This window comes from Dipodomys ordii, unplaced genomic scaffold (assembly GCF_000151885.1).
Source record: "Dipodomys ordii isolate 6190 unplaced genomic scaffold, Dord_2.0 Scaffold5, whole genome shotgun sequence".
Lineage (NCBI taxonomy): Eukaryota > Metazoa > Chordata > Mammalia > Rodentia > Heteromyidae > Dipodomys > Dipodomys ordii.
Genome location: NW_012267221.1, coordinates 10402257 through 10429930, shown reverse-complemented (window position 1 = coordinate 10429930; position 27674 = coordinate 10402257). Strand labels below are relative to the sequence as shown.

At 36.8% G+C, this 27674-nt stretch overlaps 1 protein-coding gene across 2 annotated transcripts in view; it reads left to right on the top strand.

Annotated features, from left to right (window-relative positions):
- Positions 1–27674, top strand: part of Ccdc148 (coiled-coil domain containing 148) — a 204469-nt gene that overhangs the window by 41824 nt on the left and 134971 nt on the right. For both annotated transcript variants that reach the window (XM_013028614.1, XM_013028607.1), the window contains 2 exons: positions 21214–21352; positions 23502–23708. In XM_013028614.1, the coding sequence (XP_012884068.1) occupies positions 21214–21352; positions 23502–23708 (346 nt within the window). The remainder of the gene's footprint in view (positions 1–21213; positions 21353–23501; positions 23709–27674) is intronic.

Sequence of the window (27674 nt, the reverse complement as noted above, 5' to 3'; positions counted from 1 at the left end):
AATGCTAAAAGGAACACAGATACACTGGTTTTCTTTTATCTTGTCCTTGAATCAACTGGTACTTGTTGAAACCCAATCTTATCCTTTTTCTAACCTAACCCTAACCCCCAACTGGAACACTGAGGCTAACCCTAACCCAAATGGCACCTGGATCCTAATATTAATAACAAGACTCTATTTCACATTCATATAAACACTTATTAGGCCTGTAGTTCTAAAGTTTATTTTGTTTGACCCGAAATTTTCCATTTCCCCAAACCTAACCTAAACCTAACTCTAATGGGCCCCGAGTAAAAAATGTAAGGAAAATATGTAATATATTTGCAAATTTCACAAGTTTTTTACTTCTAATTGATTGTAGAAAACTCAGTTTTACCCTAAAGCTTACCTTAGCCCTTACCCAAACCTGAACTAGAAAACTAACTCTAACCCCCACCATAATAACCCCCAATACTAAAAATAACATAAATACAATACTTTTTTATCTTAACTTTGAATCAATAGATAGTTGTTAAAATACCTAATTTCATACCCTTTTCCTAACCCTATCCCTCACTCTAACCCTAATCCTAACCCTATCCCTCACTCTAACCCTAATTGGAACACTGATGTTAATCCTAACACTACTGCTACCCAGTCCTAATATTAATAGCAAGAATCTATTTCACATTTAAAATAAGTTGCAATTTACCCAATAATCTTATCCTTTTTAAAACCCTACTCATAAACCTAATCAGAAAGGTTACCCTGATGATCCCAAAGAAAAACAATAAGGAAAATAGTGTAGTTTCTTTTTAAATTTTGCATGTATTTTACTTTTTGTTGGTGGTAGAAAACTCAGCTTTACCCTAAAACTTATACTTCTCTGACCCTAACCCTAGCCTGAACTAGAAAACTCACCCTAATCCTAAGCCTAAAGACCCTCAAATGATAAAAGGAAAACAACTAAACTAGTATTATTTCATATTAAACTGAAATGAATTGGTACTTGTAAAAATAGGTTGCAGAATTACAAGGTATCTTACCCCTTCTCAACCCTATCTATCCATAATCCTCAACCTATTCAGAAACCTAACCCTAATGATTTGAAAGAGAAGATATAAGAAAAATGTTGTTCGGCTTCTTTGGCTTATAGTTCTAAAATATACTTCAGTTTGACCCTACATTTTCCATTTTGCTAGCCCTAACCCTAATCATAACTTTAGTTGAATCTGCATATTAAATATTTGGAAAACACTGTAGTTTTAAAAATTTTTTATTGTGAAAATACTGTACAAAGGGGTTACAATTACATGGGCAAAGTAATGAGTACATTTCTTATCAAGCATTGTTACCTCCTTTGTTTCCCCTAGGTTCCATGGTTTCCCTTATTTGCAATAACTGTAATTTTTAAAAAAAACTTTCACATGTGTTTTACTTCTAATTGTTAGAAACTCAGTTTTGCCTAAAGCTTACCCTTCCTAAATCCTAACCGTAGCCTAAACTAGAAAACTCATCTTAACCTTAAGCCTAGTGACCCTTGAATATAAAAATAAAACAAATAATCTAGGTTTCTTGCATCCTCCCTTGAACCAATGGATTCTTGTAATATAAGTTGAGAATTTGCCCAATATTTTACCCTTTTTATAACTTTAAACCTAACTCTAGCTGAAGCACTGAGGCTAACCAACTCTTTTACCCAAATTCTAATATTAATAGCAAGAATCTATTTCACATTCAAATGAACAAACTTAATTGACTTGTAATTGTAAAATATACTTCCAGTTGGACTAAAATTTCAATTTCATTAACACTAACCCTAACTTAACCCTAAATGTAGCCCTAAATGCCCCACAAATAGTAAATGCAAGAATAATACTGTAATTTTTTAGTTTCACGTGTATTTTATTTATAATACATAGAAAATTCAATTTTATCCTAAATCTTACTCTGCCTTAACCATAATCCTAACCTGAACTACAATACTAGCCCTAACCCTCACCCTAATGACCTTCGATTGCTAAAAAGAAAGCGAATATACTAGTTTTCTTTCATCCTAACCCTGAATTAAGTGATACTTGTCAAAATGAGTTTCAGTTTTACCCAATATTTTCCTCTTTTTAAAATCTGAACCTGAACCAGAACCAGATGGATGCTTACCTTAACCTTTTTTTTTTAATTTAATTTTATTTTATTTGTGAACATACTGTACAGAGGGGTTACAATTGCATGGGCAGGATAATGCGTACATTTCTTACCAAGCATTGCAGCCCCCTCCTTTGTTTACCCTTCCCATCCCTTCCCAGCCTCCCCCCTCCCCCCATCCCAATCCTTCTCCTTCCCCCCTCCCCCCCACCCCCTTCTTACCTTAACCTTAATGCTACCTGAATCCCAATATTAATAGCAAGACTCTATTTCACATTCATATTAACACTTTTTCAGCATACAGTTGTAAATTTTACTTTGTTTGATCCTAAATTTTCCATTTCCTTGACCCTAACCCTAACCCTAACTGTAACCTCTGAATGATCCCAATTAGTAAATGTAAGGAAAATATTGAAGGTTTTTAAGAATTTCATACTTGACTCCTAAGTGTTAGCAGAAAATGCAATTTTACCATAGAACTTACCAGTTACTAACCCTACCCTTACCCGAACAAGAAAACTAACATTAACCCTAATCCTAATGACTGTCAAATGCTAAAAATAACACGAGTACACTAGTGTTCTTTCATCCTAACCTTGAATTAACTGATACTTGTTAACATAGGTTGGCACTTTTACCCAATATCTTACTCTTTTCTCACCCTAAACTGAGATAAATTGGAATACTGAGACTAACCCAAACATGAATGCTACCAGGATCCTAATATTAATAGCAAGGGTCAACTTCACATTCGTATTAACACTTTCTCAGCTTTACTTTCAGTTTGACCAGAATCTTCCAAATCCCTAACTACTGACAACATGTATAAGTCTAACTGACCAAAAATAATAATAGTAAGGAAAATATTATAGTACTTTTAAAGTTTTCATATGTATTGTACTATGAATTATTACTAGAAAACTCAGTTTTACTATGAAATTTACCCTTTTCTGACATGAACCCTAACCTGAAGTAGAAAACAAACCCTAACCCTAAGCGTAATGACCCTCAAATGCTAAAAATAGGATAAATACACTAGTTTTCTTTCATCCTAATCTTGAATTAACTGATAACTCATTAAAATATGTTGCACAATTATACTTTTTTCTAATACTAGTCCTAAACTGGAACACAGAAGCTAAGCCTGACTCTAATAATACTCAAATCCTAATATTAATAGCAAGGCTCTTTCACATTCATATTAACACTTACTCAGCTTATAGTTCTAAAATTTATTTTCAGTTTAACCCTAAATTTTCCATAACACTAACCAAAAACTAACACTAACCATGAGTCCCTTTCCCTAACCCCCTAAACCTAACAAAACCTTATTCCTAACCCAAATCCTAACCCTATTCCCTAACTCTAACCCTAATGCCTACCCTAACCCTACCCCAATCTTAACCCTAGCTCCATATCCTTATCCCTAACCCTAATCCCTAGCCCTAATCTGAATTCTAGCCCTAACCCTAGCCCAATGGGCCCTAGCCCCAACTCTATCCCTTGAAACTACCTACTATGGTTGTGGTTGTACTAGTTTACGAACAGGAGTGGTTATATTAGTTTACATTCCCATCAACAAGTGTAATAGAGTTTCTTTCTCCCCACCTCTCCATCAGCATTTGTTGTTGTTTGTATTCTTAATGATGGCTGATCTTACAAAGGTGAGATAGAATCTCAGTATTTTTTGGTTTGTATTTTTGTGATGATTTTTCTTAAAAAATTTTAAATTGTTACTATAAAGATGATGTACAGAGGAGTTATGGTTTCATAAGTCAGGTACAGAGTGCATTTCCCTTTGGACACTATCACCCCTTTTCTTGCTTTTCTCAGTTTTCCCTCCCATCCCTACTCACAAGCTGTATAGTTCATTTTCAACACAGTGTGATTATTTTCTTAAGGTGAAATTCTATAAGTAGAATTACTGGATAAGGGGGCAGGAAAAGATAGTTTTGAGAGTATGGTTACAATGACTTTAAGAAAAGTGAAAATTCCTATTTTCATTGATGATTTCATACCATTTGTTCATTTTCAGAACTTAGGGATCCAAGGTATTGTCTGTTGCTGTCATATGTGAATACCACCCAGGCCTTGTTCATGTTCTAACTCCCTTTTATCATAATTGTCCATATAGTTAGCTATCCATGTTCTTATGTGAAATTTTAACAAAAGAAAATGAGCATACATGTAAGTTTGTAATAAACCAAGCTCTTGCTTTTTTTTCTCCAAAATAAACCATATGCTCTGTTACTGATAAGATGAAATAAAAGCCAGCATCATCAGGCCATATTCAAATACATATGGGATCTCAAAACAATTTTTAAAATTTATTATTAAGTGGATGTACAAAGAGGTTACAATTCTATATTTCAGGTTTTGAGGACAATGTCTCTTGATCAATGTCAACCCTTTCATCATTCTCCACTATTACTCCCCTTCTCATCCCTACCCTTAAGTTATGTGGTTCAATTTTTATATAATATACAATGATTACTATTTGATCACCCCTCCTCCCTCCATTTGTGTGTACCGCTCTTTGCTCTTCCCCAAAACATGTTTTTATTTCCTGGTGTTCATTTTGTTAAGGAGTTGATTAGTTGTTCAGAGGAGTTTCACTATCAGACTTCCCCTCCTCTAAATATACTAGACTTTAGTAAGTTTGTGTGTATATGCACAAAACATTGTATATGTTATCATGCACATTTGTATTTTAGATCTAAAAATCTTTTGGCCTTCTTAATATATAAATTATTTTATCTGTATCTTGCTTGATGAATATAAGAGAAAAAGAGAGTAAAAGGTAACACAAATTGTCTGACACCTGCTTACTGTGATGAGGTCACATTGTAGTTTTGATGAAGTAGTTCTTTTTTCTTTTTTAAAAAATATATTCTCAAATCTGTCAGGAAGATTTGGAGCCCGGGCATGTGCAATGAATGGATTCTACATTTCTTGTGTGGGTTGGTTGTGCACCAAAACTGATTAATAGAGATGTTCTTAGAAGGAGAAGCATAATTATTTGATCTTGCTGTTTTCACTTAGTCATGTTGATTAAATGACCCCTTCAACCATTGTCAGGGGTCCCTATACCTCCTGTATTTCCTTGGTGCATTCCAATGTGATTGCAAAAAATACTGAAATTTATATTTGTAGAGTAGGTGAGTAATGGTTTTCTTTTTTTCATATAGCTTTAGTGACTTTGTTAAAATACTGAATACATCATCAAAAATAATGACTTTGTGGTTTTATGCCCTCTTGAGTCAGAAACATTTTGCGATTATTCTATGTAGTTTAGGTTTGTTATGGGGATAAGAAATATTTTAAATTCTCTTGGCTATGGTGAATTCCTTTTATTGAGGGAAAAATTGAATGCAAGTTTGTAGTAAATAACATCAGAAGTTTGTCTTAGCATTTGCTTAATTGTATTTACTTGCATGTTACGTATTTGTGAAAAGTATATCCAAGAGAAGTGGTTACCATTATCTACAATCACAGATAACACCTGATTTTATTTTTTTAAAGCAATAGTTGTAGTTTTTTTTAAAGTGACATAGTAAAATTGTATACTTTTAGGGAGCAGTGAAATTTCATTACCCAGTATACACTGGGTAATGTCATGTCATTTCAGATACTTATGTGTCTTTGTGTGGGGATACTAATAGTTACTTTAAAATATTCAATTGGGCTAGATATGTGGCTTAGTGGTAGAGTGCTTCCCTAGCATGCATGAAGCCCTTCCTCAGAAACAGATAGGGAAAAAACAAAGGAGAGGGTAACAATGCTTGATAGGAAATGGACTCATTACCTTGCTCATGTAACTGTAACCCCTCTGTACAGTATATTTACAATAAAAATATATAATATTTGAAAAGAAAAGGCTGGAGCTGGTGCTGTGGCTCAAGTGGTAGAGTGCTAGCCTTGAGCCAAAGAAATTCAGGGACAGTGCTCAGGCCCTGAGTTCAAGTCCCAGGACTGGCAAAAGAAAAAATTCAATTAACTGATCTACCATAGCTATCCCAATATCATACAGAAAAGTAGAAGTTATTTCTCTTATCCAACTGGAGCCCTGCTAACCATTCTCTTTCTGTATCTCTCTTGCTTCTGTCCTTCCCCGGCTGTGGTTACTATCATATGACTCTCTACTTCTTTGAGATAAATTTTGTTTTTCACATGTATAAGCAAGAATATTCATTGTTTTTCTTTCTGTGCTTCACTAATAATGTGCTCTAGTGCTGTCTATGTTGTTGCAAATGATAAAAAAAAACACACTCTTTTGATGGCTGAGGGACATTCCACTGTAAATATCAAATTTTCTTTATTCATTTTTTTAATTGTGAAAATACTGTACATAGGGGTTACAATTACATGGGCAATATAATGAGTTCATTTCTCATCAAGCATTGTAGCCTCCTCCTTTGTTTCCCCTTCCCATCCCTTCCCATCCTCCCCCCGCCCCCCCACACTCAGCCCTCCTCCCTCCTCTCCCCCCACCAAAGTTGTAAAGTTCGTTTTCGACATAATGACTTATACATCTCATTGTTGCAATGGGTCCACCTGTGTCCGTATTTAAACGATTTGTTTTTTCCTTTCCCCTCCACAAATTATACCAACATCAAATTTGGTAGATACCTAGATGGTATCTTGGCCACTGTAAACATCAACAATTCTATTTTTTGTTTTTTTGATAATAGCCAAACATGTCTCATGGTTTGGTTTGCTCTTCCCTGATGACCAATGATGTTGGACTTTTTTTTTCACATATTGGTTGACCATTTGTACATCTCTTTTTAGAAATATCTATTTCTATCCTTTTCCCATTTATTAAATTATATAGCGTGTTTTTCTGTTAAGTTTCTTGAGTTCCTTTATAACTTTGGTAATTAGTCTTTTATTATGTGGATAGTTTGCACTTTTTTGTTTTTTGTTTGTATGTTTTTTTATTGTAAAAATACTGTGCAGAGGGGTTACAGTTACATGAGTAAGGTAAGGAATACATTTCCTATTGAGCATTGTTACCTCCTCCTTTATTTTTCCCTTACCATCTCTTTCCTCCCTACCTCCCCAACTACCCCCTCCCCCCTCAAGTTGTAAAGTTTGTTTTCAATATAGTCTCTTGTACATCTCATTGTTACAATGGGTCAAACTGTATCCTTATTTAAACATTTTGTTATTTCCCTTCCCCTTCCCAAATTATAAAAATGTATATACGAGATTGAGGACACCAGAATCAAATGCAGTGAAAACAGGTGTTATACCATGGGGGAAGAACATACAAAAGAAACAAAAAAACCCATAGTACATTATAAATACATTACAAACAATAGCAAACAAGAAAAAAAACACTGTGTCTCTATCTTGGGGTTCATTTCGCTTAACATCATCTTATATGATCATATGTACATAGCTTTTGACCTTTTCTGCTTGTCCTAGACATATACTAGTTATTGCAAATAAGGGAAACCATTACTTTTTTTTTTGCCGGTCATGGGGCTTAAAGTCTAGGCCAGGGCGCTGTCCCTCAGCTCTTCACCTCAAGGTGAGTGCTCCCCCTCTTGAGCCACAGCACCACTTCTGGGTTTTCTGGTGGTTAATTGGATATGAGTCTCACAAACGTTTCTGTCTGGTCTGCCTTTGAACCGTGATTCTCAGATTTCAGCCTCCTGAGTAGTTAGTATTACATTGTGAGCCACCAGTGCCCGGCTGCACTTTTTTTTTCCTTTGTTGTTGCTATTACCTAGTTAGTTGTGTGTGTGGAGTAGGAGTTGGTACTGGAGCTTGAACTCAGGGCCTACCTGTACCTTAGCTATTTTGCTCAAGGGTGATGCTCTAACATTTGAGCCATAGCTCCATTTCTGTTTTTTTAAAAAAATTTATTTTTTGTAAAGGTGATATACAGTGAGATTACAGTTATATCAGTAAGGTAATAAGCACATTTCTTGTCAAGCATTGTTACTCCCTCCCCATTTCTGGTTTTTGGCTGGGTAATTGGCAATTAGAGTCTCATGGACTTTCTTGCCTGGGCTGGCTTTGAACCACAATCCTCAGATCTCTGTCTCCTGAGTAGCTAGGATTATAGACATGAGTCACCAGTGCCCTGTTCCTTGGGCAGTCTTCTTCTTCTTCTTCTTCTTCTTCTTCTTCTTCTTCTTCTTCTTCTTCTTCTTCCTCCTCCTCCTCCTCCTCCTCCTCCTCCTCCTCTTTATCTTCTTCTTGTTTTCACTCATTAAAAATATCATTATTATCTTTAAGTAGTTGTATAAAGGAGTTGCCATTGAACAAAGTAGTGCATCTTGACCAATGTCACCCTTTTCAACAATCTTTTTTTTTTGTTGTTGTTGGTCATGGGGCTTGAACTCTTGGCCTGGGAGCTGTCCCTCAGTTCTTCAGCTCAAGGCTAGCGTTCTACCACTTGAACTTCAGTGGAACTTATGGTTTTCTGAGTGGTTAATTGGAGATAAGAGTCTCAAAGATGTTCCTGCCCAGGCTGGCTTTGAACCATGATCCTCAGATCTCATCCTCCTGAGTAGCCAGGTTTACAGGTGTGAGCCACCGTGTCCAGCTCCTTTCAACATTCTTACCCACCCTCCCATTCCACTCTCTCCCTTACTTTTCTTAATTTTTAGGTTATGTATTGAAATTTTTGCCATTTAACAACTCAGTTTATGGTTTTTAAAATTTTATTTATTTATTTTTATTGTGAGAATACCATACAGAGGAGTTACAATTACATGGGCAAGATAACTAGTACATTTCTTATCAAGCATTGTTGCCTCCTCTTTGTTTCCCCTTCCCATCCCTTCCCATACTTCCCCCTCTCCCCACCCAATCCTCCTCCCACCCCCCACCAAAGTTGCAAAGTTTGTTTTTCGACATAATGACTTGTACATCTCATTGCTGCAATGGATCCACCTGTATCCCTAGTTAAACTACTTGTTTTTTCCCTTCCCCTCCACAAATTATAACAACATCAAATACAGTGAAAACAGGGGTTATACCATGGGGGAGGGACATACAAAGAAATATAGAATTCATCTTATAAATATGTTAGAAACAATTGCATGAAAGAAAAAAAAACAAAACACATTTGAATACTTATCTTGGGGTTCATTCCCCTAACATCACCTTATCTGACTTTTTCTGCTTGACTCAGACATATACTAGTTATTGCAAATAAGGGAAACCACGGGACTTATGTTTATTTGGGCCTGGCTTACTTCACTTAATATAATTTTTTCCAAGTCTTTCCATTTCCTAACAAATGGGGCAATGTCATTCTTTCTGATGGAGGCATAGAATTCCATTGTGTATATATACCACATTTTCTTGATCTGTTCACCTACAGAAAGGCATCTGGGTTGGTTCCATATCTTAGCTATGGTAAATAATGCTGCAAGAAACATAGTTGTGCTGGTAGCTTTAGTATGGTCTTGTTTGTGAACATTTGGGTAAATGCCCAAAAATGGGATTGCTGGGTCATAGGGGAGCTCTATGTGGAGTCTTTTGAGGAACCTCCATACTGCTTTCCAAAGTGGTTGAACAAGTTTACACTCCCACCAACAATGCAGTAGGGATCCCTTTTAGCCACATCCCTTCCAGCATCTGTTGTTATCAGATTTCTTTATTATAGCCATTCTAACTGGGATGAGGTAGTATCTCAATGTTGCTTTGATATGCATTTCTTTCATGGCCAGAGAAGTTGAGCATTTCTTCATGTGTCTATTGGCCATTCTTATTTCCTCTTCAGAGAAGTTTATCTGTAAGTCTTTAGCCCACTTATTTATTGGGCAGTTGTTTCTTTGACCATTTGTTGTTGGGGGATTTAATTTTTTGAGTTCTAAGTATATTTTAGATATGAGACCCTTGTCCATTGTATGTCTAGTGAAGATCTTCTCCCAAACCGTGGGCTTTCTATTGATCTTGCTAGCTATGTCCTTTGCCATGCAGAATCTCTGTAGCTTCATGCAATCCAATTTGTCCAACCTTTCTTTGATTTGTTGTGTTTCTGGGTCTCTATTAGGAAAATTTCAGCCTGTGCCAAGGAGACCTAGGGTTTCTCCTATTCCATCTTGTAATGTTTTCAGAGTGTCTGCTTTGACTTCAAAGTCTTTGATCCATTTAGAGTTGATTCTGGTGCTGGGTGATAGATAAGGATCTAGCTTTAGTTTTCTACAAGTGATTAACCAATTTTGCCAGCACCATTTACTGAAGAGGCTGTCTTTCTGCCATTCTATTTTTTTAGCTTCCTTATCCAAGATTAGATGGCTATAAGTCTGTGGGTTCATTTCTGGGATTTCAATTCTATTCTATCAGTTCTCAGGTCTGTTCTTGTGCCAGTACCAAGCTGTTTTGATTACTATGGCTTTGTAGTAGAGTTTGAAATTTGGTATTGATATTCCTCCAGCATTATTTCTGTTAAGGATCATTTTTTCTATTCGTGGTCTTTTATTTTTCCATATGAATTTTTGGATTTCTTCTTCTATTTCCTTGAAGAATGAAGTTGGAATATTGATAGGTATTACATAGAATTTGTAGATAGCCTTGGGAAGTATTGCCATTTATTTTCACAATGTTGATCCTTCCAATCCAGGAGCATAGGAGGTTTTTCCACTTTCTAAGTTCTGCTTTGATTTCCTTTTTCAGGTTTTTGAAGTTTTCATCATAGGGGTCTTTCACTTCTTTAGTTAATTCCTAGGTATTTTATTTTCTGTGGGACTATTACAAAAGGAGTTGCTTTTCTGATTTTAACCACACTCTTCTTATTGTTTGCATACAGAAAAGCCATTGCTTTTTGAGGGTTAATTACCAGTCATGTGGCTTAAACTCACCCTGGGTGCTGTCTTTCCACTCTTCAGCTCAGCGCAAACACTCTACCACTTAAGCCACAGCGCTACTTCAGACTGGCCTATTTCAAAAGACCTGTCTTCAAGCCCAGACATTCTTTCATCTGCTGTACTGGTTCTGCTGTAATATATATTTTATGCAGTCTAGAGTCCCAATATCTCTGATTTTTTAATACAATCCCTCTCCTTGCTGAATCTCTCATTCATTCTATGAATTTCCTTCGTAATTTTGCTCAATTGTCTATACATTTTTAGACCTTTTTAAATTGCCTTAGAATTACTTTGAGTTCTTTTTTTGACAGTTCATTGGTTTATTTTCTTTGCAGTCTGTTGCTAGAAAGTTATAACATTCCTGTAGAGGTGTCACATTCCCTTGCTTTCTTTTGTTTCTTGTGTTTCTATATTGATATTTGTGACTAGCATATTGTTGCCTCTACCAGTTATGTATGGTGGCAGTTTTAGTAAAAGTCTTTTTCCTGCTTGTACATTCTGGGTGTTTGTTAGACATATTGTATTGGATTTGTTTCTAGGCTGGCACTTTAATGTCCATATAGTTTCTTCAGTTGTAATTAATGTTGGCAATGTCTGCAAGTTTCTCAGTGCACTAGTTTGCAAGAGCTGTGGTGCTGGCAGGGATGCAACTCTCTTAGGTGAGCCGACTCTCAACTCTCAACTCTTTTTTTTTAAATTTATTATCTTTAAATAGTTGTACAAAGAAGTTCCCATTCTACAAAACAGTCTATGAATACAACATTGTCACCCATTGCTCCTAACCCATCCCTTCTCTCAATTTTCTTTTTTTTTTTTTTAAATTGAGATTAGGTGATTACATAAATTTCACAGTATTGTGGGATAGTGATACTTAAAGTCACAAACACATTTTAACATCCACAAGGCAAATTGTCATTATCATGGTCTATACAGTTTGTGAATTCTATAAGCTTTGACAATACAATTATTTCTTCCACATCAGGTGTTTACATTTCTTTCCTTTTTGACACAACTCTTAAGTGCAGCGTGCTTAGCTGTGGATGTGGAGTGCCTATCAGTTTCTTCAAGTCTTATGGGGGTAGAACCATCCCAGCAGGACCAGGTTCGTGTGGTTCAGCATGCCTGTTAACAGGGAAGGTACTTCTGCGATTGAGGGCCTCACAAACAGCAGACCACACTACAGGAGTCCATGTGGAACACTTACCAGTGTCTAAGGGCTACAAAGGTTACTTTAAAGGACTCCTGGAGGCGGGTGGGAAGGGGTAAAGCACTCGGGGTTATTACATGCTTTTAATGGCCTAGGCTGACTGGACAACGTAGTCTAGCTCCTTTGTAGGGCAGAAATGAGTGTCACACGTGGATTCTTGATGCAGATATCTCAATTAGAGAGTACACAGTATAATGGCAATTGATGCTATATATTTTCAATACTTAAAGAGATGGAAAAATCTTAGTTTCATAGAATGGTGAAAGTTATTTACCAGAAGTTTCTATTCTTAAATGTGTGTGAAATCAAAATAATCTTTTTCTAAAAAATTATTTATCGTAAAGATGCTGTACAGAGGGGTTACAGTTACATGAGGAAGGTAATAAGTACATTTCTTGTCAAACATTGTTACCCTCTCCTTTGTTTTTCTCCTACTATCAGAGGAAATGGAAACCATGGTTTTTAAGCAAGTCAATGGACCATTTTTTTTTAAACTTGTGAATCAGGTTAATATATTGAGTTTGTTACTAAAAAAAATGTGCATCTATGAACAAATAAGAGCAAACTCCTTATGGATAAGACTGTAAAATTTTGACATGAGGGGAATTATAACATGTATTTTATATAACAAGCCAGTTATTCTTAGCAAGTTTCACTACTGCTTTATCCTTGAAATTCAACTAGGGAAAATATAATCGGGTTAAAAAACCACCATTGTTAGAAATGACACTGTCGAGAACCAGTAAGGAAATCCAGTTACTGCATTCACAGATTTGTATTTACTTGTGATATTGATACTTATAAAATCATGAAATTGAATACTGTTAATGTCTTAAAGATAGCTGAGGTCACATTTGTGAGGCTAAATTAACACATCCTGTTTCTCATCCATGACTTTTCTCTGTTTCCACTTTATAGCAGTCAGCTGCCTTGGTTTCATGACCATGCAAAACAACATTTTATTTTATTTTTTTTTAGGAGTATGTTTCTTGTCAACCCCAGAACAGACTCAACTCTTGTATCCAAATCAGTCAGGACTCACCCAAATGCTCACTGGAAAAAAAGGAAGAATAAAATCCATCTATTTGCCAAAAAAAAAAAAATAGCTGAGGAAGGGGCTAGGAAGGTGGCTCAGCGGTAGAGTGCTTGCCTTGCATGCATGAGGCCCTGGGTTCAATTCCTCAGCACCACAAAAGGAGAAAAAGCCGGAAGTGGCGCTGTGGCTCAAGTGGTAGAACGCTAGCCTTGAGCTGAAGAGCTGAGGGCTAGCGCCCAGGCCCAGAGTTCAGGCCCACAACCGGGAAAAACAAAAAACAACAACAAGATAGCTGAGAAAAAGTCTATGAAAATACATTCCTGTAATTTCTTAATGACTGCTGCTGGTTTGTTTTAAGTAATAGTATAACATTTTTATGTTGCAATTAAAATTTCAGAAACCCTGATGATAGTTAATTAAAACTTTATTTATCTAACAAAGAAACAACCAGTTTTATTATTCTTGATTTATACCTGGAAAACTGAGTCCTAAGATCTGTGTAAGGTATCTTATTTTATTCAGCTTTAATGAAGAATATTTTTGCTCCCAAAAAGTGGAGAATGAATAAAATGATAACTTAGAAGCAGATTTTGGCTCAATAAAAAGGTTTTAAAATTTAGAGCAAGCAATTATTTGTAGATTATCTTGTCTTCACTGTATTCATTTCTGTTTGAGATTTTGTTTTGCTTTGTCTTATAATGACTCTTTGTGTTGAAAATTCATCTGCCCCCAATCAGCACAGAGCTTCAGGGCTGGAGAGCCTTTATTCTGCCAAGGGCCTTTTGGATATTTATAACATCATTCTCTAGCCATACAAAATTATCAATACAGGCAAAAGGCTACAGGTAGCTGATGTCAAGCAGATTATGTCTGTCCTGATACCCACCAAATTATTTTGCAAGTATATGGCCATAGATCAGACATTGCTCACCCTCGCCAGTAGTCTCTGTCTGTACCAATTCTGCATCTCTGTCATCTCTCCATCCCTTTGTAGTATTTAGGACTTTCTTTCCAAAGGAATCTTAGGATGCTGTTGTGTGTGTACATGTGTATGTGTATACATGGATGCATGTGTGTGTATGTTTGTGTGTGTGTGTATGTATTCATGCTCTAATAGTGGACTTGAACTCAGGGCCTCACAGTCCCAATTTGGCTTTCTTGTTCATGTCTGGGATTCTACCACTTGAGTCATGCTTTCAGTCTGGCATCTTGCTGGTTGTTGGAAGGCAGACTTTTCTGCCTTTAGGTCACTGGCTTCAAAAATGAGATCTTTCAAGTCTCAGTTTCCTGAGAGAATGCTACATTTTCAAATGTAACTTGTAAGTCATTTTTCTTTTTTGCTATTAGTAAGAATGTCAGCATAAGAAAATATTCAACTCCAGTGAAAATAATTGAGATAATGAAGTAATTTCTTATTTACCAAGAAGTCTAGAAATAGAGAAGCCCAAGTAAATGAGGTGTCCCCTTCTATATTCTCTTGCCCTTGTTTTCCTGCAGGTTAGGTGGCCTTCTGTCCTATGTAACTGTGACAGTTTAATAACACCATCCACAAAATGAAGGAAACAGTTCTTGTCCTCCTCATGCTCCTGGTCCTCTCCTCCATCCCCCACCTCATGTCCACGCACCAGCCAAACATTGGCTGGGAGAACAGGAACCTTGTGGAGGGATGTCTGTGAGTGGATTAGGATCAGTATTCATTTCCAGTGCTGGAGATGAAGAAGCAGGGAAGCGGGTAGCTGGAGAAAAGTAAATCGGGAATAATATCAGCATTCTGGTGGGCAGGAGCAGAGCTAGTAACAATGTCTGTAGGTTCTTTTTCCTTTCACTTTTTATGATGAATATATATTAAAAATCAGGTGAAAGGAGTAATTGAGCCATTCTATTTTACTTGTAACAGGGTATTTTATTTTGATTATATTATTCCAAAAGTTCCTCTAAAAATCATATTGCATTTTTAGATAGTAGTAGATCCACATAGGGGACAAGGAGTTGTTCAGGAGTCTTACCATTACTCCCTACTCTACCTTTAAAAAGTCTACATTCTCAATAAAGAATTAAGCCTTTTTATGTAAACTATTTATAAAAACCCCAAAGAACTAAAAACAAAAAAACAAGTAGAACCCAGTCTGGATGGCTTATACCTGTAGTCCTGGCTACTCAAGAGGCAAAATCTGAGGATTGCAGTTTGAAGGCAGTCTGAGTAGGAAAGACCATGAGATTCTTATCTCCGATTAACCACCAAAAACTCAGGAGTAGAGCTGTGGCTCAAGTGGTAGAGTGCTATCCTTAAACACTAAAACAAAACAAACCCAAAAAACTCAGAGACAGCACCCAGGCCCTGAGTTCAAGCCCAAGGACTGCCATCAAACAAAAACTAAAACAACTGGATGCACTAACAGTATGCTCCCATTTGAAAAGCCTAGCTCCCTAGCTCCCTAATAAATCATGTAGCTTCCTCTGACCTGAGTCCAATTCCTAAACCTATAGCCATTGCTATTAAAACTGTACCATGTTTTTCACTTTCCTATCATCCTTTAAAAGAATGAGCATTTGATTACCAGTGCAAGTTCTGGCTGTACCCTTTGAGTCACATTAAACAAACTTATTCTTCAGTTCAGAGAATTCTGGCTATGCTTCTTAGAGCCCACTTCATCCTGGTTGTCAGCTCCCACGTGAACAGTGAGATGAGGAGAAGCCTAGGGACCATGGAGGCGAGAATGGATATGGATCACATGGAGAGAATGTGATACACCCAAGGAAATGTGAGGGGTGGCTTCTGTGGGTTGGAAATGAGTTTGGGACCAGGGATCCTCCTCAACAAATCCGGCTGAAAATCAAAGATTTCTATTTAGACATGAGACCTGGGTAGGATGGTTGGTGGATGAAAAGGCAGTTTTAGGACTGGAATTTTGGGTGATGCTTGTTTGGGAAGATGACAGTGAAAAGTGAAATAGAGTTGTGTTCTCCAGAGGATCAGGCCTGAAGTAGACAGAGAATTATGACAGTGTCTTTTATCCACGTTAATCCACCGGTGACTGCAATCTTGCTACTTAATGGAGGAGGACGGGGTGTCCTCAGATCCATCATATTCCAAGAGATAAGAGTTTTGCCTTATGCCAGCTTCATTGGGGCCACTTGCATCTTGAGCAGTCTTCAAGTGCTGATAACTAACTGCTTAGCTAGCTTCAGAGAGCACTAAATCTTTTTGCCTGGAAAACTCTCTTCAGTTGGAAAAAATAAAGAACACCTTTCTTTTCATCTACAAATGCAATATTCAGTTCCATAGACTTGTTTCTGTTGATCATGTGCACGTAAGCATTCTGTTTGCCATCTTTGTCCAACCTCTTGCTCCTAAATGTATTCTGATATCATGAAACCAGAAGCTAAGGGAAGTGGTTTAAAATTACTTGTGATAAAAATGAATAACTAGATTAATTCTGAGTCAACTTCAGCTTTTGGAAGGACTCAAACAGAAATACAGAAATAATGGGCTGAATTTTCACAACCTCATTGCCCTTGTGTTTGAAATAGCTATTTTGTTTCCCCGCTTGGAAAACCATAATGATATAGTATCTGAGCACTTTGATCTTCCGGGGTGGGGCAGCTGGCTGGGGATTGAGTGGTACATGGACCACCATTCTGTAGGCTGGAAGTGTGTGAAATTCAATGAAATTGCCAACTGTCAGTTCTTGGTGTGCTATGATAAAGATGAAAATTTCGAAGTACTTTAAATGAGAAAGTATAGTACAGAAAGAGTAGACATTGAAGGCATTTGCCAAAGTCTTTGTTTAAAGAAATTTAATATAAGTCAAGTGTTCTTTATATTTTATTTAAACATATGTATGAGCATGTAACAATGAGATGTACAAGACACTATGTTGAAAATGAACTTTACAACTTCAGGTGTGAGGGCGAGGGGGAGTGAGGGAGGAATTGGGGGGGTGTGGGGAGGGAAGGGATGGTAGGGGAAAAACAAAGGAGGGGGTAACAATGCTTGATAGGAAATATACTCATTACCTTACTCATATAACTGTAACCCCTCTATACAGTATCTTTACAATAAAAAATATAAAAAGTATATATATACATATATGTATCATAAAATGTTATAGTTTGTTATATATGTGTGTATATCCATATACATCCACATTTGTGTGTATATAGATGTATATGTATACACACACTTATAGTGTTTGTGCTGATGTGTGTGTGTGTGTGTGTGTGTGTGTGTGTGTATTTTGCCTTAATTTTTGACAGAATCTTGCTATAGAGCTCAGGATGGCTTTGAACTCTCAGTCATCCATAGTGCTGTGATTATAGGTGTATACTACCATAACTGCTTAAAATTATAGATGTTTTTCGAACTAACAAAAATTCTCTCACTAGTTTTGTTATCATAATCACTAGTAAAGATATTAGGTATAAAGCAAAAAATGAAGGCTTGATTAGAAATGGTAACTGTCTAGATTTAAACTTAGAAATGTGGAATGCTGGATATAATTTTATGTGAGAGGCTGAAAGATGGTGATTGTAGGAAATGGCTACTTTGTTACCATGAGGAGAGTGTTAGGTTTGGGCATTTCTATTAGATTTTTTTTACTGCCTGTGTATAGGATATATATGCACTAGAGCGGATTTATCCCTCCCTCCTAAGCAGCATTCTAATGGAAATGTATGGCTGTGACATGACTATTGCCCATGAGAGTATTTGCCTTTAGATTTAAGCCTGCAGCTCAGAAAACTGCTATAAATACTCTAAAAATAATAACATTGTGAGTATTTCTATGTCATTTCCTTTCAGAATGTTTTTCATTTTTATTCTACTTATACTAGAAAAAATGACTTGCAATCTGGGTAATTATGGTAAGTAGGAAAAGCCTCTCACATCAACAAGAAGTTCAAAATGATGTCATTAGTGTTCATGGTATACTTGTTTTTGAAATATCTGGTTTTAATGTTTTAGAGTCATTTTATATGTTTACGTGGTTTTTAACACTGACACTAAAATGGCCCCTAATTAATATATTCATACAATATATAAAAACTGTGCACCAAGTGCCACAAATTCTCCTGATGTTCTATTTATTTATAGCAATGTGCATTGCTTAATGTGTGCGTTCATTTGAAAAGCATTTTTTAAGTGTTTGCTAGTCACACTTTCTTTGCACACAACCACAGTCTTCTACCTCCCTTCAGTAGGTGAGATCATTAAAGTTTACAAGTACTTCTCTACTTACGAACAGATTTAAGACATTTTTGAAAATCATGAGTATTGCTCATAGATTATCTTGGGCTGGGCCATATATAAATACAATTGGGACCTGGGTTTCTACAGTAAGTGTTGGAGGGGAATGTTCTCAGAAGGCTAGTGTGGAGGCAGAACAGGGGAGGGGAAAGTGACTAAGCAGGGAGGCCCTTTCCATTTGTCCCCACAGTGAAAATCTGGAGGATGATGTCACAGATTGGTCTCATCTGGAAGCAAATGAACTGACCTTCCACAGAAAGTCTGTCAGCCACTGGTTCTGATTGGCTGTGGGAAGAGGCTGGGAAGGTAGTCTCTTGTTTCCAATTGGCCCTGGGGTAATCTCCAGGCAAAGGATGGACATCATGGAGTCATTAACAAGACTCACAGCATCTTGGTGATGGAGATTCCATGGCCTCAGCAGCCTCCACCATACAGATGAATGACAAATTCAATGGGGTAGGGAATGTGTTGGAGCCAGGTTCTGTCTCCCCCCCCCCCCCGCCCGCAAAGGGCTCCCACATATATTCATCTTTGTAATCAAAGTGGAAATTCAAACTCTGTCCAATGCTTTTTGATTCAGAAGCATTTCAAAAACATTAGTGAGGACATGAACTTCTGTTACTTTTTCTTATTTGTAGTTCTATTTTTTTGTCAGTGTTGTCATTGTTGGTATTTGTTGTTGTGGTTCGCTATTGCAGAATTTTATCTGAGTTAACCATTAAAATGTGTTCATGTGACTATGAATGAAAATGGGTTCACTAAGAAAGGACCTGAAATACTGTCCTTGAAACCTGAGGGTGTTTTCAAGTACACTCAGGCAAGCCTTTCTTCTGGCTTAATTTCCTACGTGTGTGTGTGTGTGCGCGCGCGCCTGCCAGGCCTGGGGCTTGAAACTCAGAGCCTGGGTGCTGTCCCTGAGCTTTTTTGCTCAAGGGTGGCACTACTTCCATCTTTTTGGTGTCTAATTGGAGATAAGTGTCTGTCTCATGGACTTTCCTGCCTGGTCTTGCTTTGAACTGTAGTTCTCAGATTGCAACTTCCTAAATGGGTGTGAGTCATTGGCCTCCTGCATTAATTTTCCTACTTGAAATGCTTTATTTGAAGAAGGCTTTTACTATATAAGCATATAAAATTATTTAGACAGAACCAAAACATTTGGTATGTTCAATGGACAAGGTATTTTTAATTTTTTTTGTATTATGCTATCCTGAAGCACTATAGAGTATTCTTTTTCTTGGTAGATCACCTCCAACTCTCTTTTCTCTTCTTATGATGGTGAAGATGGAGAAGGTTTTCTTTTTTGAAAAATAATCTTTCTTTTCTTGCTAACTTACCAGTATAGTGAAGTACTTCACAGAAAAGAAAACCTTGTGTGGGAACAATGGAATCCTCATTAATATCACTACTTTAAAGGGTATCTTATTTTGTTTTAAAATGTCAAGTATTTTTCAGGGGCACATTGACAAATGAAAACTTTTCTGTATTACACCATCAACTTTAACATGTCAGATCATTGACGTAGAGTAGAAATAAACAATGGCAAGTCTCCATCTTAGCTCAAAGAAATGTTTGTTGCTAATAATATTTCCTCTGATTGCATTTGTATTTGATTATTCTAATTTATTAGACAGGAATAATAGTATGCAAATAAACTCAGAATATAAAGAGGCATTAATTCAGTTTAGAATTCTAGCTGTTAATTCACCCTTTTCACTTTGCATAAGACTTTGCTAATATTTTACATCTAATAGGAATCCTGCCAGTGCCCAGGTGGTTTCTGAAAGGAACAAGATTTTGGAGCAAAACAAACATGTGATTTGAAGGGAAACTTGCAGGGATCCAGCTTACAAATGACTTACTTAATGATCTGAAATATAGCACTATTGGCTATCTGTTTCACCCTAATATAAAGTATTACCCAAAGGAAACATGAGGTTAAGAGGATAAAGTAAAAGATTATGTTAGACTTTCCTTTGGGCTCAATCTTAATAAATGTCTCCCTCAGTCTATCTTTATTTTTCTGTAATAGTTGATCTAATTCTCTATATTTATATTTTTTTCCACTGTGGATATAAGAACTTTTTGCAAAAGAAGAAAAAAGTCTTCTTCATCTGTGTGGATAAGAATTTATTTTTATATCTGTTTTTATCCTTTAGTTATTATTTTAAAATATTGCCATAGCTGAGATACAATAAATATTTTAAAAAATCCTATGTCTGAGCTAGGAACCAGTGTCTCATGCCTGTAATCCTAGTTACTCAGGAAGCTGAGATCTGAAGATCATGGTTCAAAGCCAGTCCAGGCAGGGAAATCTGTGAAACTCTTGTCTCTAATAAACTACTCAGACAGTGCTGGAAGTGGTGCTGTAGCTCAAGTAGTAGAATGCTAGACTAAAGCACAGAGAGGCTCATGCCCAGAGCCCAGGCCCTGAGTTCAAACCCCCAGACTGGCAAAAAAAAAATCTCATCAAATTCTTCAAACTATGCTTTTATTTGGTAATACCAAATGAAGAGTCCATTGTATAAGAATTCAGAAACATTTCTGTCACTATCAATGATTTTTGCTAACTTAAAAAAAGTCTCTTAGCCACATGTGATGACACCTGCCAGTAATCCCAGCTACCACAGAGAACGAGGCTAGAGGAATTGGAGACCAAGCTGGATAACATAGCGCACAAACTTACTTTGTTTTATGTAATTATTATCACTTGCTAATGGCTTGCACAATTGAGATTCCTGCATGTTGTAACATTTGTTTTTGTTGCTTCCAGAAAATTCCAACTAAGTAAAGAAGATCACTGGGTTTACCAGATTGTATTAGGTCAATATTCGGGGGAAGTCTTTGGTAGAAGGACTCTGTATCTGGACATGTTACAGAGATATTTTCCTCACAAATCTAGGCATGATTTGGTAAGTACCGATCCTTCCTACATATTGGTAAGTTAAATTGCTCTAGTGTTTATAATGGTTAAGGTGTGTGTGTGTGTGTGTGTGTGTGTGTGTGTGTGTGTGTGTGTGAGCATGTACAGAAGTGTGTTTTTGATTTTGTATGTTACAGAAAATAATAGATTACAGGTTAAAGGCTCTGTATGTCCTTTTTCAGGTCTTTATTTCTGAAAGAGGTGGGGACAGTTGCAGCCACACTCATTCTCTCTTTCCTCTCTTACCACAGAGATCTTCACCATGGTTCCTCTGCTGGTGTCTTACTGTGAGGTGCCCACATAGTTATCTGCCTACCCTCATCAGTTCTACCATATCTGGGTCTTGCCTGAAAGTGGAATGCTGTGATACCTCAGTCTCTCTAGGCATTGAGAAACCAAAACTTGTTCTAGGGAATGGCCCTTAAACATACCCTCCCCATTACCTGATGGCCTGGCTCCACTACATGGGTCCAACACTCAAATGCAGAGCCCAGAACACAACTAAATGTTTATCCTGTGGTGGGTAAGACCACAAAGATAAGAAAACAGAAGATACCACATCACCACTTAATTTTGCAATAACTCACTTATATGTGGAAAACAAACAGGTGAACTCTTGACATTTAAACGAACTGTACTATAAAATATTCTCACATTCTCTGCACTTTTGTAATTATTTCAAATTAACCAAGTAGCAACAGTATGTATGTATAGAAGTAACTGTATGCTAGTCCTGTAGAATTTCCTTTAACACATATAATGGCAAATGAACATCATACCACTGTTCTTATTTTTTGGTACAGAAATGGAAACAAAAAGCACACAGCTAGTCACCATCCTACCCAGACTTCCTACCACAATTTTTTCCCCTTTTATTTGAGTGCCAGTCTTGGGGCTTGTGAACATAGGGACTGAGTGCTGTCCCTCAAGGTTAGTCTCTATCACTTTAGCCAGGTTTCACTTCCAGCTTTTTGGTGGTTAATGGGAGATAAGAGTCTCATGAACTTTCCTGCTCCAGATGGCTTTGAACCATGATCCTTAGATCTTAGCCTCCTGGGTAGCTAGGATTGCAGCATCAGCCATGAATGCCTAGATGGATTATTTGTTTTAATTCTGGTTTTTAACTGAAATCTGTTATGCAATGAACAATTTGCAATCAGCATCACTTTTATAGATTCCTTTTTGTTTTTCTACTATTGACATGATGAACATTTTTACATTTACTTTCTATGTTGAACTGATAGTATCTGTTTCTTTATGGTATATGCCTCCTTTCTTAATGTTTTAAGGATGCTTTTGGGTTTATGGAACAAAGCTAAGAAGTATACAGGACAGATTTTACTAGCTGGTTTAATTGAGACCACATTCTATTTCTTTCTATATCTGATTAACCAGACCTAAAATGCTCTTTTTAAATAGGGCATACTTACCTTGTATGCTAAATTCTTTTCTTCCTTCAAAAAGTGTGATCAGTACAAGAAAAATAATAACTAAAATAATAACTAAGATCAGCGACTTTCAACCTCAGAAGGCATACCTTTGAATGAAGAGATTTTTGGAATCTCTCCTTAGGCTCCAGGTCCTGTTCTTCCTTCCAAACCTTGTGCTTCCTATGGTTGAGATTCATGGAGGAGAAACACCTGCTATCAGTACAAAATCCCAAGTCCGTCAAGAGTGAGGAGGTGACATCATTGCCATAAATGGAGTTTAGGCATCTTAACCTCTAAGAAGATTAGTCACAAAGGACAAATCCGAGGGTTTTCTCATTTTTGTAGCCATTTTTATGTTGATTAGCACACCAACTAACTGAAACACTAATGGAAGTGTTAAAAGACTGTATTAAAATTATATTTAGGTGGAAATATTGCTTTCTGCTTAGCAAATCACTGCTATTTAAAAGTAAAAGTTGTTTGAGATGCCAGCAGGTCTGATTCCATCATGTACAAGGAAAATAAGGATTTATAACATTAAATGACTTGTCCATGGCAGCTATTTAACCAGTAGGGCATAAGTTAAGCTTGTCCCCCCATTTTTCAAAATCACTAGTTATAATTACTTTTATTCATTTTCATAACCATGACATGAGCTACAGGTCCACTTTCATAGCGATGAATGATGATCATTTATTATCTTTTCAGGTAGAACATGAGAAATATTGTGTCCAATATCACTTTGCTAAGGAGCAGCGAAAGATGCTGATAAAAAATTGGAGTAAGAACAGGAAAGACTTTACACAGAAGGCAGTGTTGACGCTCCTTGAGGCCTGTGTAGCTCATGAACTGGAGAGCATGTTGGCCAAGGACAGGAGAAAGCAACAAGAATTGTGTGCTCATCTGAAAGCCAAGGTAAAGTTATTTTGGAATTTGTGTGGATTTCATTTCCGAACCTGTTTTTCTTTTCCTTAAATTTAAACCTACCGTTCAGTTTCACTGTAAAGCCTATCTTGAATGAAATCATTGGTTTGAGCCATAAGAAAGTACAATTCTTTCAGGTAAAATATAGTCAGCAATCATTAGTTTTATAATGTTCAACCTAAAGTTACAGGATATTAATGTTGAAAATTTTATGGGTATATCCACTATCAACCATAGATGCTATACACTAGGATGAAGTGCTAAATGGAAATACAGGGTGTGATTGTAAAGGAGCTGAATAATGCTGGACTTTTCATTTATGTCAAAGATATTTTTAAGAAGGTGAATTATGGTTGGGTAGTGGTGGTGCACATTTGTAATCCTAGCTCCTTGGAAGACTCTGATTGAGGATATCTTGTTACAAGACCAGATTGGGCAGAAAAGTTCATGAGGCTTCTCTACAATCAAGAACTGGGTGCAGAGGCATGCACCTGTCACCTGAGCTAAGACAGGAAGCCTGAGAGAGGTGGATAGTGCCCAGGTATGTTCCTGGATAGAATGTAGGACTCTATCTCAAAACAACCAGCTTAACAAAGGGTGAAGCCAAGATAAGAAGAAGAGAAAGGGCACTTGTCAGAAAATATATTGGGGCAGGCTTTGCTGGGCTATGAATAACTCTCCACAAAGTGTGGGGCAAGAAATTGGGTTATCCTCCTGTAGTTGGCCCAATTGAGGGCTGAAGTCTGTTGCCTCCGTGGCAGAACTGAAAGGAGTATCGGCTGTGTTGGAATAACTACCATCTCCCTGCCAGTCTTGGTATGTGAGGCCTGATGTAGATACACTACTGTCTCCCTCCCCCCGCCCCGAGTATTGGCAGGGGCTAGAAAAGCAAATTATACTCAGGTATAAACCCAAGTTTTGGTTTTTTGATATATGATAGAGTAAGAGGATGATGGCATACCAAGAAATTTTATTTGCTTAATAGAAATAGAAACCTGGAAGACATTATGCTATAGCAATGAATAGGTATATAAAAACAAATGTTCCTGTTTTATAACATTAGAGGAAAGTGCTTGCTCTGCATTATTTTTACTAAACCAGAAAGATATTTCTTTCCACACTGCATTAGTTTAGGTCTGAAAAGGAATAGAATTAGGGTTGGTTCACAACAGATTACAGAGTTTATGTATGTTCCTTCCCCACTGTAGGCTGATAGGAAATGCACAGGATTAGGGACCAGGACAAGTCCTTCTCCTGCTGCATACTATTATTAGCCCTTGGGCTGTGGTATAAGCGATGTTTACTTCGTATTGCATTGTATGAGGTAAACATACATGCAACAAAATGCACAGTACTTAAGTATACTATTGGATGGAGTTTGCTTACATATACACCCAGGTTCACACCATTGAGATTACGATGTAGAATGCAGAAGCTCAGAAGGCTCCCTCATGGCTCTTCTCAGTAAATACTACTCCATTTGTTATTGCTATTCTGACTATAGATGGTTTTTTTCTAGTCCAGAACTTCATGTGAATATAATCACACATTAGATTCCTTCCTTCCTTCTTTTACATTACCCTCATTTGATCTTTATTTTAAAATCATTGTGTTGTATTTCACAGTGTGCATATACTACAATTTCTTTATATGTTTTCCTGTTCATAAAAATGTCCTTTCTTTTTTTTTATTGTGAAAATACCACACAGAGGGGTTACAATTACATGGGCAAGGTAATAAGTACATTTTTTATCAAGTATTGTTGCCTCCTCCTTTGTTTCCCTTTCCCATCTCCAATCGCCCACCACGCCCACGCTGAAGTTGTAAAGTTTGTTTTTCAATATAACGTCTTGCTTGTACATCTCATTGTTGCAATGGGTGCATCTTTATCCCTACTTAAACAATTGTTTTTTCCCTTCCCCTCCTCAAATTATACCCACATCAAATACAGTGAAAACAGGGGTTATACCGTGGGGGAGGGATATACAAAGCAACAAAGAAATATCTTATAAAGATGTTAGAAACAATAGCAAGAAAGAAAAAAAAACATTTGAGACCTTTGTATCTTGGGGTTCATTTTGACTAACTTTTTTTCCATTATGATTATGATACTATTGGTATTCTTGAACATATCTTTTGGTGAACACAGTTGCTAATTTCTATGGTATATTTAGCTTTAATAAATATTGCCAAAATAGTTTTCAAAAGTGATTCTATATATTTGCAACTTATCTTATTTGCTTCACATCTTTATCAGCACTGATATCACCAGTCTTTAGTTGTGTGGGGTAACTGAATTTGGTATCTAATTATGTCTTAGAAAAAATTCTTACCACTTAGTTGGTGGTTCTCTTTTGTAGAATATCCACCCAAATCTGTTGCCCATTTTTTCCTTCAGTTGTCTCCGTAATCTTATTATTCATTGGTTCTCTTTTGTAGAATATCCACCCAAATCTGTTGCCCATTTTTTCCTTCAGTTGTCTCCGTAATCTTATTATTCATATGTTCTCTATATATTCTGAGGACACGTTGTATTTATTTCTTTTTATCTTCTTTGTTTCCTTGTTGGTCATGGAACTTGAACTCTGGGCCTGGACGCTATCCCTAAGCTCTTCAGCTAAAAGCAAGCACTATACCACTTGAACCACAGCACCACATCCCCTTTTTTATTTTTCTTCATTAATGCTTTGCATTTTCATATGCTGAGTGATGTTTCTGCCTTGTGTTTTGGAGGCACTGGGGTTTGAATTCAGGCCTTGAACTTGCTAGCCTAGCATTCTATCATTTGAGCCACATCCTTAGTCTTTATTGGTATTTGTGGATGAATAAAACTTATTTCTATTTAAAATGCTGATTTTTATTTTATGTGCTTTTGAGATCTAAATAACACACAGTAAAATCGACAGTTTAAAAAAGTAAGTTCTGTGAATATTAACAAATTTGTGATATAAAACTACCACCACAGTCAAGACATAAAATGGTTTTATCATCCTCAGAAATGTGGCAAACTTCTAGGTAAGCAATCCCATACCCACCTCTAGCCTTGGACAACCACTGATCTGTTCTCTGTCTCTCTAGTTTTGCCTGTTTTAGAATGGTCATATAAACATAGACACATAGAGTAGAATAAGATTTTCTTCACTTAGTATGCTGTGTTTGAGGTTAAGCCAGGTCATTTGTTGCCAATGGTTTCTGCTAGAAACAACAACAGTTGTTTCTATTACTGTTGTAGTATTATATAATATGGAGCTGTCATAGTTTAGCTGTGTTCACGATTTTGCAACGTGTGTTGCTTTGTGAGAAGTGGCTTCAGGTTTCTCTGTGAGCCTGTGTCTCTGAGAACATCTCTGCCTAACTTTTGTTCCCTCTGCTGCGTTATACAGTAGACACTAGGTAGTTCTACTTTCCTGCTGTATCTCTGTTCTCAGGCTTATCTACTGGGTCTGGGCCTATTCAACTATCCTTCTTGTTTCTCCTGCCTTTGGTGGTTCTTGTAAAGGTGGCATTTTCCTGCTCTACCTGAGGAAAAGAGATTTTTCTTGTCCTTTCCTTTAGCTACAGTGCCCTGAGCACTTGTTCCTCTTCCTTGAGTCTACAGCCATTTGATCTTTAAGGTTTGTTTCAGCTTGCCAAGACCTGCACCACCTTTGGAGGCCCCTCTGTTACCCTACCCTGGCCCCTATCTTGCTTCTGAATACCCTGTAAGATAGGTGGAGGAAAGCTGTGAATGGGTACAAATTCCCCAGTGTCTGTAGCTTATACAGCTCCTATTTTCTTTTTCTTTTCTTTTCTTTCTTTCTTTCTTTCTTCCTTTCTTTCTTTTTTTTATGGCTTTTTATTTTTTTTATTTTTTTATTTTTTAAATTTTATTTTATTTTATTTGTGAACATACTGTACAGAGGGGTTACAATTGCATGGGCAGGATAATACGTACATTTCTTACCAAGCATTGCAGCC